The sequence below is a fragment of the Mastomys coucha genome, unplaced genomic scaffold (genome assembly GCF_008632895.1).
Source record: "Mastomys coucha isolate ucsf_1 unplaced genomic scaffold, UCSF_Mcou_1 pScaffold21, whole genome shotgun sequence".
Lineage (NCBI taxonomy): Eukaryota > Metazoa > Chordata > Mammalia > Rodentia > Muridae > Mastomys > Mastomys coucha.
This window is the reverse complement of record NW_022196904.1, coordinates 152,712,203-152,728,233: the sequence shown is the minus strand read 5'-3', so window position 1 is coordinate 152,728,233 and position 16,031 is coordinate 152,712,203. Positions and strand designations below refer to the sequence as shown.

General features: G+C 41.0%; 1 protein-coding gene across 3 annotated transcripts in view; it reads left to right on the top strand.

Annotated features, from left to right (window-relative positions):
* Positions 1-16,031, top strand: part of Gda (guanine deaminase) — a 93,693-nt gene that overhangs the window by 35,213 nt on the left and 42,449 nt on the right. For 2 of the 3 annotated variants that reach the window (XM_031389912.1, XM_031389914.1), the window contains exon 2: positions 12,365-12,453. In XM_031389912.1, the coding sequence (XP_031245772.1) occupies positions 12,368-12,453 (86 nt within the window). In that variant the 5' untranslated portion in view covers positions 12,365-12,367. Of the gene's footprint in view, positions 1-9,744; positions 9,826-12,364; positions 12,454-16,031 lie in introns of those variants that run through there. The other variant, XM_031389913.1, reaches the window with a different exon arrangement.

The following is a 16,031-nucleotide window of genomic DNA, read 5'->3' as shown; positions in this document are numbered from 1 at the left end:
GTCCAGCACCACCAGGCGTTTATCCTTGTCAATCTTCATTATAATAGCAGCATTGTGGGTTTCTTTTCAAAAATGAAATTTTCTCAGCTTTTCCATTAAATCTTCAGCAACATCACAAACCACCAAAGACTCACTCATTTTCCTTCCTGTCGTCAGAGGTCCGTTGCCGTGAGATCTCTTGGGCCCTTTAAGAATCCCCTTTCCCAACTGTTATCAAGAAGATGCTGTGGTGGTATGCTCCTAAGCCCATGCCCATACGTCCCTGGCCTTTCCTGACTGTCCTTTGAGTAGGAAGTAATGGTGTTTGTAGTTGGAGATGACAAGAGTACTCTCACATTTTGTTGGACAGAAAATCAGAATGTTTGGGAGATTGCTTGTGTTAACAGAGCCAGTAAACAACAGAACCTTGATGCAGATGTAGATTCAGTATGATTTCACCTCCTGGAACTCTCAAGTGAGGTCACTACAGGGGAGTGAGAAGGAATTTCTGCAGTATTTATCAATTGCTGAGTTGTTAAATGTAAAACTATAAAATGCAGTATTGCATTTTACCTTCCTGAAGGGTCTGTATTAGTTTCAAGGCAGCTGTGACAAAGTACCACAATTGGAGTGGCTTAAATAACAGGAAGTCATTGTCCTCTAAAGGCAGGGAGTCCAAGATGCAGGAGTCAGTAACCAGGGTCATTCTGGAGTCATACAGAAAACGGTGTGCTCCAGTCTTTCTTCTTGCTTGGAGAAGAGTGACTTCTTTCTGTGTCTTTTACGTCATCTTGCTTCTCTGTGTCTTTGGATCCAAAAGGACGCCAATCATATTAGATTAAGGGTCACTTCAATGACCCCTTTGTAATGTGATTATTACTGTACAGGCCTTATTGTTAAACGAAGTCACATCTCTGACTGGGAGAGTTAGGGCTTCCACTTAAGATCTGGAAAAGGGGCATCCAATTCAGGTAATGGAACTGTAAGGTAAATTTTATGCCTGAACTAATGTCCACAAGAGAAGTAAACAAGAAGGGAGCTCTTTTATCCAAGCACCATTTCCTACCAAGATCATTGTGTCTGCTGTGGTCCATTGCTGTGGTCAGTTCATGTCACCACTTAGTTGTTTTGAAAAGCAGAGTCAGTGCTTTGCCTGAATGGTTCCCAGTTGCAACTTGCTGAATATAGTCTCTGAAGACATTTTTTTTTTTTTTTGGAGGCAGCTGCTGGATTTATTCACTTGTTTAATGATTTCAGGATTCAAATGCATCATTTAACTTTGTGTCTGACATTTGTGGTGAATTTCGCTCAATGCTCAGTGCTAATTTGATACCATCTGAGCAGTTTCCTTCTTCCATAGTTGGTTAAGGCATCAAGGGATTCCAAATGCAGGAAGGGAAAATTAGGGTGTAACATTTTGTATGTCAAAGCAATTTGCAGCATGCGAAGTGCATCCAAGTGTTCAGCGTAGTCCCACCTGCTTGGAAAGCCGAGGGGCAGAACATGACCTGACTTCAGATGGCTGGTGCTAGGATGCTGCAGTTCTTAGTGCTCATCTCTCATTCTGCATCCCCTTTGTATATACCCCTCCTCTGTTTTTTCTTTCTGGTCCTCTGGCTATCCATAGATGATCAATGTCTGTGTATCATAAGAAACAAATCCTGAGTTTTTAAAAGAGAAAATAGTGTTTTGGTAAATAATATAAAATTTGCTTATGTTCATATAATATTGGTAAATTTATTTGATTGTAAGTGACTCCTCTTTTTCATGAACTCAATTAATAGAAGAAAGGATACTTTCTGTCTGTGTTAGGTACAATGACTAATAGAAGCATCTCTTCATCATCTGAGATACTCCCAACATAGCCCCCCCACATCTCTTTTTATCCTCACCACTTGGATCCTACATATTTTTCTGTAATATTCTTAATTATCTTTATAAGCCCATTTTATAGATTTATGTTTCTACGTAACATGCTGTTTCATTGTAAATAAAAAAAATGTTCTTAAACTACTTGGAATTTGTAAAAAAAAAAAAAAAGTTGTAAGGATAGTACAAATAACTGTCATACATTTCCCTAGGGTTAACATTTTGCTGACTTTATTTTATATTTTCTCCACTATTTCTAGACCAATGGTTCTCAGCCTTCCTCATGCTGTGACTCACTAACACAGTTCCTCATGTTGGGGTGACCCCCAACCATAACATTGTTTTGTTACAACTTCATAACTATAATTATGCTACTGTTGTGAGGATTGGGGCCGTAAAGAGGACAAGACCATGAAGTTTCAGAGTGGATCAAGAACTTATCAGGAACTGGGAGAGGAGCTATTTGAATACCGTTTTGGCTAAGAAACTGGCTTCACTTCGTTTATGTCTTGAACGCCCGAGTGCTTAGTTTAAAGATAATGGACTGATTCTGTTGACAGAGGAAATTTTAGGATGGGAGGGTATTTAGACTGGTGGTAAAGTAGCAGCTGTAACTGACAGAGAGATGAATTGTAGAGAAAGCACCTTCACTACGCTGGGAGGGTGGAAAAGCGTCCCAAGGGCAACACTCTGTCCTTTGAAGGATGTTCCATCTTGTGAAGATGCACTTTTATTTTAAAGAAGGAAGCTTAGGCTGCAGAGATTGTTAGCAGTTGAAAGCACTGATTGCTCTTCCTGAGGACCTGGGTTTGATACTTAGCACCTACATGGCTCACATTTTTTTTTTCTAACTCCAGTTCTAGGGGCAATATGATGTCCTTTTCTAGCCTCTGAGAGTACCAGGCATGACATGGTGTACAGATATATACGAAGGCAAAACAACCACATACATGAAATAAAATAAAATAAAATGTAACAAACCCCCTAAGTTAATGGTTTTGTGTGTGTGTGTGTGTGTGTGTGTGTGTGTGTGTCTTAAAAACAGCTGTCTAGCAGTGTTTCCCAGGAGCTATCATACAGAAATTGATGTAGCTGTGGTCCTTGGGGGCCTGGATATACCTTGAGCTGGTAGCAGAACTTGGCAGTAAATATCAGCCATATAGTCTGGCTTTCAAAGATATAAAAGATGGGGCCTGGTGAGATGGCTCAGCGGGTAAGAGCATCGACTGCTCTTCCGAAGGTCCTGAGTTCAAATCCCAGCAACTATATGGTGGCTCACAACCACCTGTAATGAGATCTGACGCCCTCTTCTGGTGTGTCTGAAGACAGCTACAGTGTACTTATTTATAATAAATAAATCTTTGGGGCCAGAGCACAGGGCCAACCAGAGTCAAGTGGGCACTGGAGTGAGCAGAGGCCAAAGGGAATAAGTAGGGTTGACCAGAGCAAGCTCCTAAAAGTCAATTCCCAACAACCAGGTGATGGCTCTCAACTATCTGTATAGCTACAGTGTGTGCTCATATACATAAAATAAATAAATAAATCTTAAAGAAAAAATATTAAAAAAAAAAAAAAGAAACTAGGGCTTTGAGCATTCTAGATTAACAGTGTTCCACTGAGCTCTGTATTTCCAGATCTAGTGTAGACCTCTAAATTGTGGAATAGAAACTGGTCCAGCCTAGGGACTGGAGCAAGCAGAGAACTCTGAAAGGCAGCCTGTGGCAGGGAAGACTGAAGAGCTGGACAGTATTTAAAAAAAAAAAAAAAGATACAGGATTGAGGGTTCATGGAGGGCAACCAAGGTCAGACTACGTGTGACAGGATTTGAATCCCCATAGAGAGATGTGAAAATGAAGCCTCAGTTGCAGTTGAGACCCCAGGATACAGGGAATGCTAGGACTATGGGATATGTACCAAGGAGAACTGAGGGCTGAGTAGATCTAGCCTGAGAAACTGCTTATCCTTCAGATGGCCGGACTGAAGGAGCAAGGCAGTTCGAGCTTGTGCAGGCCAGTTGACTCCATTACAAGCCTTAGATGTTAGATACAGAGCTGTGGGGGTTGGTGTGTTGATGTCATCACCTTTTGCTATGTTCCAATCCTTTCCTTTTAGAAACGGGAAGGTTTATTCTGTGTCACTGTATGTTGGAAGTCTAAAACATGGTCTTGCTTCCATAGGAGCTCAGAGCTAAGTGACTTTGGGTTTTTAAACTTGGAAGTTTTAAGACCATAGGGACGTTTAAAAAGTGTGCTGTGTCATATGAGACAAACACAAGACTTTTGGGACAATGTGTGGAAGGTTATGGCTTAAAGTGACATGTTTGTGTGCAAAGCTGACAAGAGGAAGGGTTGTGATGTTTAAAGTCTCTACTTGATACGATCTAGAGTTTCTTGGGACAAAAATCTCTCTCTCTCTTTTTTAAGATTTATTTTATTTTATTTTATGTGTATGAGTACACTGTAGCTGTACATATGGCCGTGAACTATCATGTGTGTGGCTGCTGGGAATTGAACTCAGGACCTCTGACGGCCCCACTTGTTCTGGCCCCGCTTGCTCTGGCGTAATTCACTGTAGCTGTAATTCATTGTAGCTGTCTTCAGACACACCAGAAAAGGGCATCAGATCTCATTATGGGTGGTTGTGAGCCACCATGTGATTGCTGGGATCCAAACTCAGGACCTTTGGAAGAGCAGTCAGTGCTCTTACCCGCTGAGCCATCTTGCCAGCCCGAGACAAAAATCTCAATGAGGGATTGTCTAGATTAAGTTGGCCTGTGTGCCTGTCTGTGGGGGACTGTGTCGGTTACATTAATTGAGATGGGAAGACCCACTCAGTGTGGATGGTCCCATTCCCTAGTTAGGGGTTGCTGAAATGTGTTATTCCGGAAAAAGTGATTGAGTGCAAACAAGCCTGTCTGTATTCTTTGTTCTCTGTTTCTGATCATAGATACAATGTAACCAGCTCCCTCCGGCTCCCAAAACTACTACTTCCCACTGGGGCAGACTGTCTATGTGCTAGTAATTTTTTTTTTTAATCAACTTGACACACTATAGAGTCATCTGTGAAAAGGGAAACCTCAACTGAGAAAGTGTTTCCAGCAGATTAGCCCATAGGCTAGTCTGTGGGGGATATTTTCTTGATGAATGACTGATAGGGAAGGGCCCAGCTCAATGTAGGAAGTACTACCCCTGAACAGGTGGTCCTGAATTTTACAAGAAAGCAGGCTGAGCAAAGCATGGTGGACAAGCCAGCAAGCAGCATTCTGCTGCAATCCCAGTTTCAGTAATTATTGTTGTTGTTATTATAATAATTAATTAATTAAGTAATTAACACCCCAGATGCTGCTCTCCCCCCGCCCCTCCCTCACGGAGTCTCTTCCCTCATCTCCCTTCCCCTTCTCCTCTGAGAGTGGGGTGGGGCCCCCCTGGGTATCTCCCCACTCTGGCACATTGACTCTCAGCTTGATTAAGAACATCCTTTCCCACTGAGGCCAGATAAGGCAGCCATGAAGACTGAGCTGCCTAACTGCTACAAATGTGCCAGGGGACTCATTCCAATCCGTGTCCGCCCTTTGGTTGGTGGCTCAGACTCAGAGCTTCCAGGGGTGGAGTTTATTGACTCTTTTGGTCTTCCTATGGGGTTCCCATCTCCTTCAGGGTCTTCAGTCCTTCCCCCATCTTTTCCATAAGTGTTTCTGACCTCCATCTAATGTTTGGCTGTGGGTATCTGCATCCGTTTTAGTCCTCTGCTGGGTAGACCCTGTTAGAGGTCAGTTATGCTGGGCTCCCATCTCTGTGCGTAACAGTATTATTAATAATGTTAGGAATGTTCTGCTTATGCTCCTGCCTTGGCTTCTACCAGTGACAGACAATGCTACTCCCCCTCCCTTCTCCTCCCTCATAGAGTCTCTCCCTCTCATCTCCCTTCCCCTTCTCCTCTGAGAGAGTGGGGTGGGATAATAAACCCTTTCTTCCCCAAGTTGTTTTTGGTTGACGTTTTATCACAGCAAAATAAGACAAACTGTAGGTTTGGTTTATGCTCTAAGTCAGCTGACTTCTCTCAAGTTGGTCTCGTCAGAGTATTTTATCACAGTGACAAGAAATTAAGACATTCTTCCCATCTAAATCCTTCACTGCACCCATTCTAAATATTGATGACAAAGCCTTACATAATCATAACCACACAGATTAGGAAATGAATGCCAGTATAATTCTATTACACAACGAGAATCCCTTCCAACCTTCCTCATGGTCTCAATAATGCCCTTGAGTGTCCCTTCCTCCCTCTGGTGCAGAATTGGCTCCAAAGTCCCAAATCCCATCTGTGTGTTCCACTTCTTGCCTTTCACCTGGGGACAAGTCTTTGTCTTTCTTCATATTTTATGTGCCAGACACTTTTCAAGAATACCGAACTCTTACACTGACCCTCAGTTTGGTTTGCATGGTTCCTCATGATGAGCTTCAGATGATATATGTGAGAAGGGACGTCAGAATCAGTGTGACGTTCCCAGTGAGTCATGTCAGGTGATGGCATATCCTGTATTGGCGGTGATGATGTTAGCAATGTGGGTAGTCTTTGCCATGTTTCTTCACTGTGAAGCTTTTGTTTTCTTTGTAAAATAAACATTGTGGGAAGGTACTTCTTTGATAATTATTTAAGTATCCTGTTGTGCAACCAAATTTCAGTTCCAGGCTTTAGCATTTAGTTTTATAATGGATTTCAAATACTTATTTTTCAGTGAATTTCCTTCATGTTTTCTTATTGCAGTTTATTGACTGGTCTACTGAAGAATGTATGGTTGTGTCTCCCTAAACTTAAAATATTTAGTATTCAAGCTTCTGGAGAAAGTTTGTTTTTTTGTTTTGTTTTTTTTTTTGTTTTTGTTTTTGTTTTTTTAACCACCTCTAGTTTATATTACCAGACAAGCAATCAACTGTCTGGAACAATCTCTAGGCAGATGATTTAGCCCAGCAAATACTCCTGTTTGCTCTGCACCTGGGATGATCACACAGCCTGGTCTGCTCTCTTATTTACAAGAAGAATATTAGATCAGAACATCTAAGTCCTTCGTGGTATTCTTTGGTGCCTTCGTGATAATTTTCACCTCACTCTGCATTGATAGGCTGACTTTTGTTTTTTAAACTAATCTCACTTTCCCATTAATCAGTTTGACATAATTACATGAAGATACCAACGTTTGTCTTTACCAAGGGCTTCAGCAGTCTCTGAAGTATATCTTTCATCGGGTCCCATCACAGTGACTTGAGTAGGTTTTTGTGATGAGTACAGATACATGCTACCTCCTGTTGTTGCACAGCTGAGCTACGCCACAGTTATCCAGAAGTTTACTCTAGGTTATGGCAACAAGCCTTTGCCTAAACTTTCCATCTGGTGTTTGGAGTCTGTATCTTGCAGGGACTTGTGTCATAAGCTGATAGTCATTATTCATCTGCCTTTGGCTTAAGTCTTTCTGACATCATTATTGCTCATCCTAAATAGCTTTCATTCCACATGAGAGACACTTGGACTTGTTTACTTAACAGAAGGGACTCAAGTTCCTCATCTGGACAACTCAGCCAAATTGGCTGAGAGCCCCTGTTGGCTGGAACTTGCTATGGTTTCAGGAAACCTTGTTTTTAATGATCCCTGTATGTGACTGCCAGCTTGCTATCATGACTGAGACCATGGCCTGTAAGAAGGAAGGCCTGAGAGCCATGCCAGGCACTTGAATGAACAATCAAGCAAACGGTACTCTGAGCACTCATAGTCATAGGTAAGGAAGCCACTGAACCAGGAAGAATGCATCAATCATAATCATATTTTCCTGCAGATTTTTAGAGATTTCCTAAAAATAACCCTGAAGGCTGACCATGACTTACAATGTATGCTTATCTTTGGTCTGGATTCCTTCCACGTGTTAAGCTAGGACTCCACTAGTATGTTTGGTGTTTCTGAACATACCGGATGCATATTGACTTTTTTGATGCCCTCAGAGCCATCAGGTTACTCACCCTCATGTCAGGAAAATCCATGCTTAAATAGCATCTCTCTGAGAGACCATCGCGCACGACCTTCAGTTAGTTCGTCCATCGTTCACTTTCCATTACGGCATGTCATACTAATGCCATATGTGTTATACACACCATGAATTATTGCTCTTGGGAGCAACAATGCTGTTTAACAAGAGGTCCACAGACAATATTGGATGGACAAAATTGCAAATAAGAGCAAGAAAAAAGTGGATCGGGAATTAAAGATTCCCCAACCCACTGGTCCAACAACACGAACGGTATGCCTTTAGCTGCAGCGCCTTTTGTTGCTTTTGGCTTCCTCCCCTCTGTTCCTGTCACTGCACTTTCCATCCCTTTTCCTCCACTTGATATTTACCAGGTTTCGATTGCTTCTTCTTACTGCCAGATTCTAGCCTATCCTGCCTGCACCACTGTTCCTCCCTCTGATGCATTGGTGGAGGGGCTCCACCGTGTTTCCTCCATGTACATCTTACTCTTGACCTCTCTGGGTATATTTTAACTCCCCCAGCCATTGGCTCTGTGTATAGAGACTAGACTTCAACATACATGTCCTTATGTGCACCCATATCCACACCCATACTGTATTATCAAAAGAGTCATTATAAATGCATAGTATCTAGTAATCTAGAATATAAAAAAAAAAGATACTTTAACATTATATTGTGATTGAAAATATTTAATCTCAATCCTGTGTTTCTACCCCATCTTTGGCCACTTAGTTCCTCGGTAACACATACACACACAACCTTTATGTTTATAATAAACCTTGATCATCACTAGAATCAGCACTAGAACTGGACAGATATCTATCCTCTATGCTATTATGTCTATTTCTCAGCTAATAATCCCATTATATAATTTGCCATGTTTTATCTGGGCTGTATTTATCCCAGTTTGCCAACCCACGTGGCCATTGCTTTAAGATTCTTATCCCATGTTGGCTTTTCCTCTCTTCCTTCTTCTTTTCTTCCTCCTCCTCATGGTCTCCTCCAACCCAAAGCCAGAAGCACTAAGCCCCACCTATTCCAATTTTGCCCAGCCACAGGCTGTATACACCTTTATTCACCAATCAGAAACAACTTGGGGAAAAGCTCACATATCACTTGGGTCTACATGTGAACTGTCTCACGTCTTGGGCAGCTAGGCTTTGGGGACCCGCACTAAGCATTATAATACATATCAACAGACCAAACCTCAACATTGTATAAAAGATAATTTTCCATTCAGCATATATGTCTTCATTATTTAATCATTTTTCTGCTTGGTTGTATCTAGCTAGTCCTTTCTGGCTTTGAGATTATAGTCTTCCACTATGTGTGGTGTATACTTTGAGGATAGATGGAGTGAGAGATAGCTTTGTAGAGAGGTTAGTTATAAAACCAGCACTGTGAATGCCTATACTATGAGTTTCTAGGAGAGATACTCTTCACTCATATCTTCCTAAAAGAAAAACCTTATATCTTCCTAAAAGAATTTTGAAAAGCAGTATAAGATTTTAAACTTTTAAACCCTGGTGGTATGCATGACTTATTGGATATAGATATGTAGAGTCCATTATTTCTAGCATTTTAAAAGTATTCACTCCTTTAAATTAAACCATGATGTGATGTACCTTTAATCTTAGCACTTGGGAGGTGAAAGCAGGCTGATCTAAGAACTCAAGGCCAGCCTGGTCAACATGCCAGGGTGACACAGTGAGACCAAAATATAGACTTTCTTTTTCCCTCTTATTTACTTATATGTTTATTTATATCCCAAATGCTGCTCCTCCCTCCTAGCCCCTCTCCCCAGTCCCTCCTCTTTTCCCCCTTCCCTTCTCATCTGAGAGGATGGGCCCCTCCCCTAGGTATCCCCCCACTCTGGTGCATCGGCAAGTCTCTGAAGTGGAACATCTTCTCCCACTGAGGCCAGACAAAGTAACCCTGTTGAGGAATGGATTCCACAGGTAGGCAACAGCTTTTAGGGAGAGCTCTGGGAGACCCACATGGAGATTGAGCTAGGCTCCTGTCTGCAAGCATAACAGACTGTCAGAGATTGGTGCTTGCCCAGGGAATGGGTCTCAAGTTGGGCCGGTTATTGATTGGCCATTCCTTCAGTCTCTGCTCCATCTTTGTCCCTGCATTTCTTTTAGACAGGACAAATTTGGGGTCAAAGGTTTTGTGGGTAGGTTGGTGTCCTTATCCCTCCATTGGGGGTCCTGCCTCACTACAGGAGGTGCCTTCTTTAGGTTCCATGCCCCCACTGTTATGCATATTGGCTAAGGTCCCCCACATTGACTCCAGGGAGCCTCCACCATCTCAAGTCTCTGGGACTTCCTAGAGATTCCACCCAACCCCCAAACTCCAGCAGCTGCAGATTTCCAGTCATTCTCCTGCCCCTCTGCCCCCTCTCCTGTCTCTCCCCATATCTGATTTTCTTCTTCTTCTTTTTTTTATGGTTTGAAATGCTATACAGTTCCCCTTTCCCTACCATGTTTGAATTCTGGTCTAATCCCATATACAGTGTTAATCTAATGCACTGCATTTTCTTCTTGGAAGTCTTATTGAACAGCTATCACTATAACACTCATGGGCATAACCTGAAGTTTCCCAGGAACATGAGGAAGTTTTAAAATGTCTGTTATATATATATATTGAAAGGTAATTTGTTACATGCAAATAAAAGATATTCCCTGCAATTACATAATGGATCAGTGATTATTTCTGGTTGGAAGCATGAAATAGAGGCAACATAATTTTTCTTATTTTCCACTTTTATAGATACCAATGATGAAAACCATTTTGTATAAATCAGAAGAATGGGAATAGAAACATTTTTATTGTAGCATTTTTGACTCATTTCTTGAACTTTTAAATTATTTGGTTAAAAATATATTAATTGTTAAAGTTATTTTTAATTCTCTATTCGGTGATAAACAATTAGTTCATCTGCCAGTCAGCTGGTTCTGTTGACAGCAAAGGCCACAGACCTAGAGAAGTGTCACTGAGTGCCAGGAATAGGAGGTTATATATTACATAATATATTACTATTTAAGGATTTGATTCTGTGAGATTCTATTTATTGTAAAAAAGCCACTGTTTACCATGAACTTCCCACAGGGGTAGCAAGACTGCCTCAGTTTTCCCATTTGGTTTATATCTCTCCAGAATAATTTTTTTCATTTTTACTTTGCTCAAAAACATTTATTCATCAGCTGGAAAGATGGCTCAGCGATTAAGAGCACTGACTGCTCTTCTAGAGGTCCTGAGTTCAATTCCCAGCAACCACCTGGTGGGTCACAACCCTCTGTAATGGGATCTGATGCCCTCTTCTGGTGTGTCTGAAGACTGCAACAGTCTATTCACATATAAAATAAACAAATCTTTGAAAAAAAAAGAATAGCTTTAAAAAACATTTATTTCTAATATATTTAAAATATGTACATATAAATTTTTATCATACTGCCTATTTACAAACTTTATAATAGATAGCTTTTGAAATGGTATTGATAAATTCTAATTTATGGCTTTTAAAATAATTATATGATAGGTTTCTATGAGTATTGATTCTTCTTAAATGTTTATTGTTTCAAGTATATCTTTATCATCATCTAATTATTTTAATTTAGAACTATTTCTAACCAATATCACAATTTTTTAAAAGGCATGTCTCAATGAACAAAGAAGCGCATGTTTTCTTTTCAGTTACACAAATTATTTCGTCTTGAGGTACATTGCCTTAATTCTCACTAACTAGGTAGACAATTTTTATTTTCTAGAAGTTTTTCAAAATTTAATTTTCAATGAAACACCTTCTTTCTCATAATTTTGCATCTAAAAATGAAACAGAAGGGCTTTAGGATCTAGCTTGGTGGTAGAGCGCTTGCCTGCCATGCCATGCCCAACACAGCAAAACAAAGCAAGCAAAGATGCCAAACAGGCAGGATGCTTTCTGCATTCTAACCTTGTGACTTCCTGTTTTTTCTTGTTGAACAATCTACTTGATAAAGCAGTCACAATGTGCAAAATAGACATAGACATACTTGACCATTTACCGTGTACTGGGCATTTGTTAATTTCAGTACTATAATTATCATACTTAGTCTCCATAGTAGCCTTATAGAGCATGAGGTAGTGTTTCTCCTAGCAGGTTAACAACAGACTCTTACTAGGTTCAAGTTGGGTGTTTTTCCACAACAGTAGTTCCTATAATCACTCTAATGAAAGAAGGATAGATGCCCCTTGTCCTTGTCAGCATGAATCTTCAGAAGAACATGTTTGAAATCTCAGGTATACCTTTTGGCAGAAGAAAAATTGAATGCTAGTTCTAAGGATAACCAAACACAAAATATTACCATGTTTTTTTCCCTCCAAAATTAATCTCGCTTGGTACCAATATCATTTAAAATTAAAATCAGCATCATTCTGAAAACATTGGTATGCTTTGGGTTAACAAATGGCAGTGGTTTGTTAATATCTGACCTTTTTTCTTTCTTCCTCTTAAAGATAATGTTTCTAGAAGAATCATCTCAGCAAGAAAAACTGGCCAAAGAATGGTGCTTCAAACCATGTGAGATCAGAGAGCTGAGTCACCAGTAAGTCTCTGCCAACATCTTCCCTTTTACTGGAAGCCAGTATGAAGGGTCAAGCAATGAGACATGTTCACTGAGAGAAGGGAGGCTTTCTAATTAACCAGTTGGCCATTAGTGGGGGAGATGGGCAAGGCAAAGGCCATCTGAAGGGCAGAAACTTTGAGGACCAGAGGCTGCCATGGTTCCTTTATTTCTTTATCAAACATCTGTTAGTATTTCATGTGCAGTGTTAGAATCTTAACAAATCTTGACCCCCATATAAAATAGGGGAAGAGAGAGACAAAAACAGGGAAAGTATTATGGAACAGAGTTTGAGAAACTACTCCAGTGGCATGATTAGGGAGGACCTCTGTTCAGAGTGCACTTGAGTTGGAATTGTTATGGTCTTTACTATCTACATAAAATGTGCTTCCAGTGGAGGGCTCACTGTCTCTGTAGCCTGGCTGATTTGTTTTACATAAGTGAGACTACTTGTCTCAAGCTGACATATTTTACCTAATTTCAGAAGGCTGTGTGCCAATAAAAGTGGCATCATCATTTTTATTCTGAAAATTCGTTTAAAACCTGGAAAGTGACTTCAGGGTAATGGAGTTGGAAGTTTGTGGAACTAGTGATGGTGTTCAAACGGACAGTGTGACACTGGCCTAGGCCCTCAGTCAACTGTTCTTATTGTACATCTTGTATCAGTGTTTGCCATTTGTATAGAATACGAGTAGATGGATGGGGAATGCCATCACATGCCTGTAATCCCAGCACTAGGAGGCTGCGGCAGAACTCCAAGTTCAAGGCTAGTCTGGGTTACATATTGAGACCTCACTTCAAAAAGGAAATGAGAAATGGAGTGGGATAGGGTGGGGTATGGAACTGTGTGTGTAGATTACTGATAGAACACATGCTTGTTATGTATGAAGTCCTTTGGTTTACAAAAATAAAGTCAAATAAAAATAAATATAAAAGATGGTTAGGGATTCTGATTACTGTATATAGGGTTCTGTGTATTGTTCTTTTTTCCCCAATTTTTTTAAAAGGCTAGCCTTCCATTTCAGGTTTAAAGTGTAGAGTTGATGTTATAAAGGAGTTATGCTAGCTAAATAGCATGGAAAAGAGAAAGTCAGAAAGTGAAGGGAGGGGAGCTACTTCACCTCCTCCTGGGGCAGCCAGTGGATTGCCTCTTGGCTCTGCCTCAAGATGGCTCTTGATAGCTACCATCCAGTTACAAGTCATATGGTGAATTGACTTCTAGCCAGGGCTGAGGCATTGACAAGTTACAAGCCTGTAACCATCCCTGAACGGCATCTTCTTTCTGTAAAATGAGGGAGTGCACTTAAGGACTTTGTTCCGCACACATCTCACAGTGCACACGCTTGCTTCTTTACCTCAGCAAACAGTGCACTCACCCTTGAGTGTGTGGATTTAGGTGGGGGCACATCCCAGTGCTTTGTGTATCTGGTAAAAGCTATATACTCAGGCCACAGTAGTCCTTCCTTCTGCTCTCAAATATTGCACCCTGAAGAACCTCCTTTACTTTTGAGTCCTAATAAGCACATACAGGTTTCCCTTGAATAAAAATAGATAGATAGATAGATAGATAGATAGATAGATAGATAGATAGATAGATAAATAAATAAATAAATAAATAAAGTCATGAAGTCTCATGTACTCTTTCCATCATGACTTTTGCTATGAAATATGCCCAATTTTTTTTTCTATCACCCACATGGAGAGCCCCTTACTCCTCAGCACCGTGGACAGAACTAAAGTAATCTGAGCCTCAGGGAGGTAAATCCCATTGAAGTTCAATGCCCTGCTGAGGGGTCACTTCATTAGAGGTTCTATAGTCTCTCTGAGGCTTCATATCCCTTGTCTTCAGATTCTTGTCAGTGGCCCTTCCCTTACCTCTGATATCTCCTGGGACCCCTTTATTTTCTTAGCAACAGTTCTGCCAATGTCAGTCATCGTCTTCTTCTCTTCCTCTGTCCTTAAGTGGATGCTGCTTCTAAAGAGTTAGCTTGGTTTATTCATTTCTACAGAAATTTCTGCCATTTGAAGCTTGAAGAGAAGCTTCTCAACCCTGAATCCTGTCTTAAACAATCGTGGGACAGCTTCTCCCACACCATCAGTAACTTCTTGGATACATCGAAGTCACACACTAGAGACTAGATGTGGTTTGAGTGTGTCCTTCAAAGGTTCATATGCCGGAATTTGGACCCAGTGGACAGTACAGATATTGAGAAGCAGTGGGACTTTTGAGAGGTGGGACCTGGTTGGAGATGATTCATGATGATCGCACAAAGTGAGGGGGTTCTTGTGAGAGTGGGCTGAGTTAGGCTGAATTAAAGTGACTCTGTCCCATGCAGTTGGCTTATTCTGCATGCAGCTGGTTATTTTTATAGTTCTCTATGTGTGTAATGCAAGAAGGTGTACCCTTGCCTAGATCGTGCATATACATTTTTAGAAGGGTGAGCTAAAGAAGCCTATTTTAAAAGTAAAGTATCCACCCTTAGGTAGTTTGTTGTAGAAACATGCAACAGTAGACTGCATCACACTTTGACACTTGACTTAGGCTGATGTCATGTGACCCTGCACACCTGACTCTGTACTCACGTTTTCTGTACTTTGTGTGTTTACCCTTGTATGCTCAAAACTCTGACTCATCTCCTTTGTTTCTAGGGACTGATAGGATATTAAATTCTTCCTTTCATATTTATTATTTGCTTTTCCATTCCCATTACTGTGACTTTTATTCAGAAACCTTGCATGTAGAAGGTTTCAAGAATCTCCTAGCTCACGTATTTTTATCATGTCTGTATTTATATAGGGATATGTGCATGTGCACATGCATGCACACAGGAGAAGGCTGAGCTTGATACTGAATACCTTCTTCAACCATTTTTTACCTTATTTGTTGAAATCCAGAGTTTATTGATTCAGCTAATCTACTCAGCTTGCCTCCCCTGTGATGGGATTAAAGGGGAGCCACCATGCCCTCCTGCTATTTATGTGGGTATTAGAAATTTGAACTCTGGTTCTTTTGCTTGCCCAGGAAATCCTTTACCCACTAAGCCATCTCTTAGGCCCTTCAACATTATGTTTTGGAAGTGATTCATATTGTAAGAGTACTTGCTTTTCATTTTCCTGAATATTATTCCACTGGGCCACAGTTTGTTTATCCATATTTTCCCATGACAGTTATTTATATTGTTTCCAACTTGAAGCTACAATATGAACAGAACTGCTGCAAACATTCTTGCACAATCTGTTTTATAAACTTATGCCTTATTTCTCTTGAGTATACACTTAAGACTGCAATTATTCACTAAGATCCTCTGTGTAAGAAGATCTCTCTCTCTCTCTCTCCCTCCCTCCCTCTCTCTCTCTCCCTCCCTCTCTCTCTCCCTCCCTCCATCTCTCCCTCTCTCTCTCCCCCTCTCTCTGTCTTTCCCTCCCTCTCTCCCTCCCTCTCTCTCTCCTTCCCTCTCTTTCCCCCTCTCTCTTTCTTTCCCTCCCTCCCTTTCTCCCTCCTTCTCTCTCCCTCTCCCTCCCTCCCCCTCTCCCTCCCTCCCCTTCTCTCTCCCTCTCTC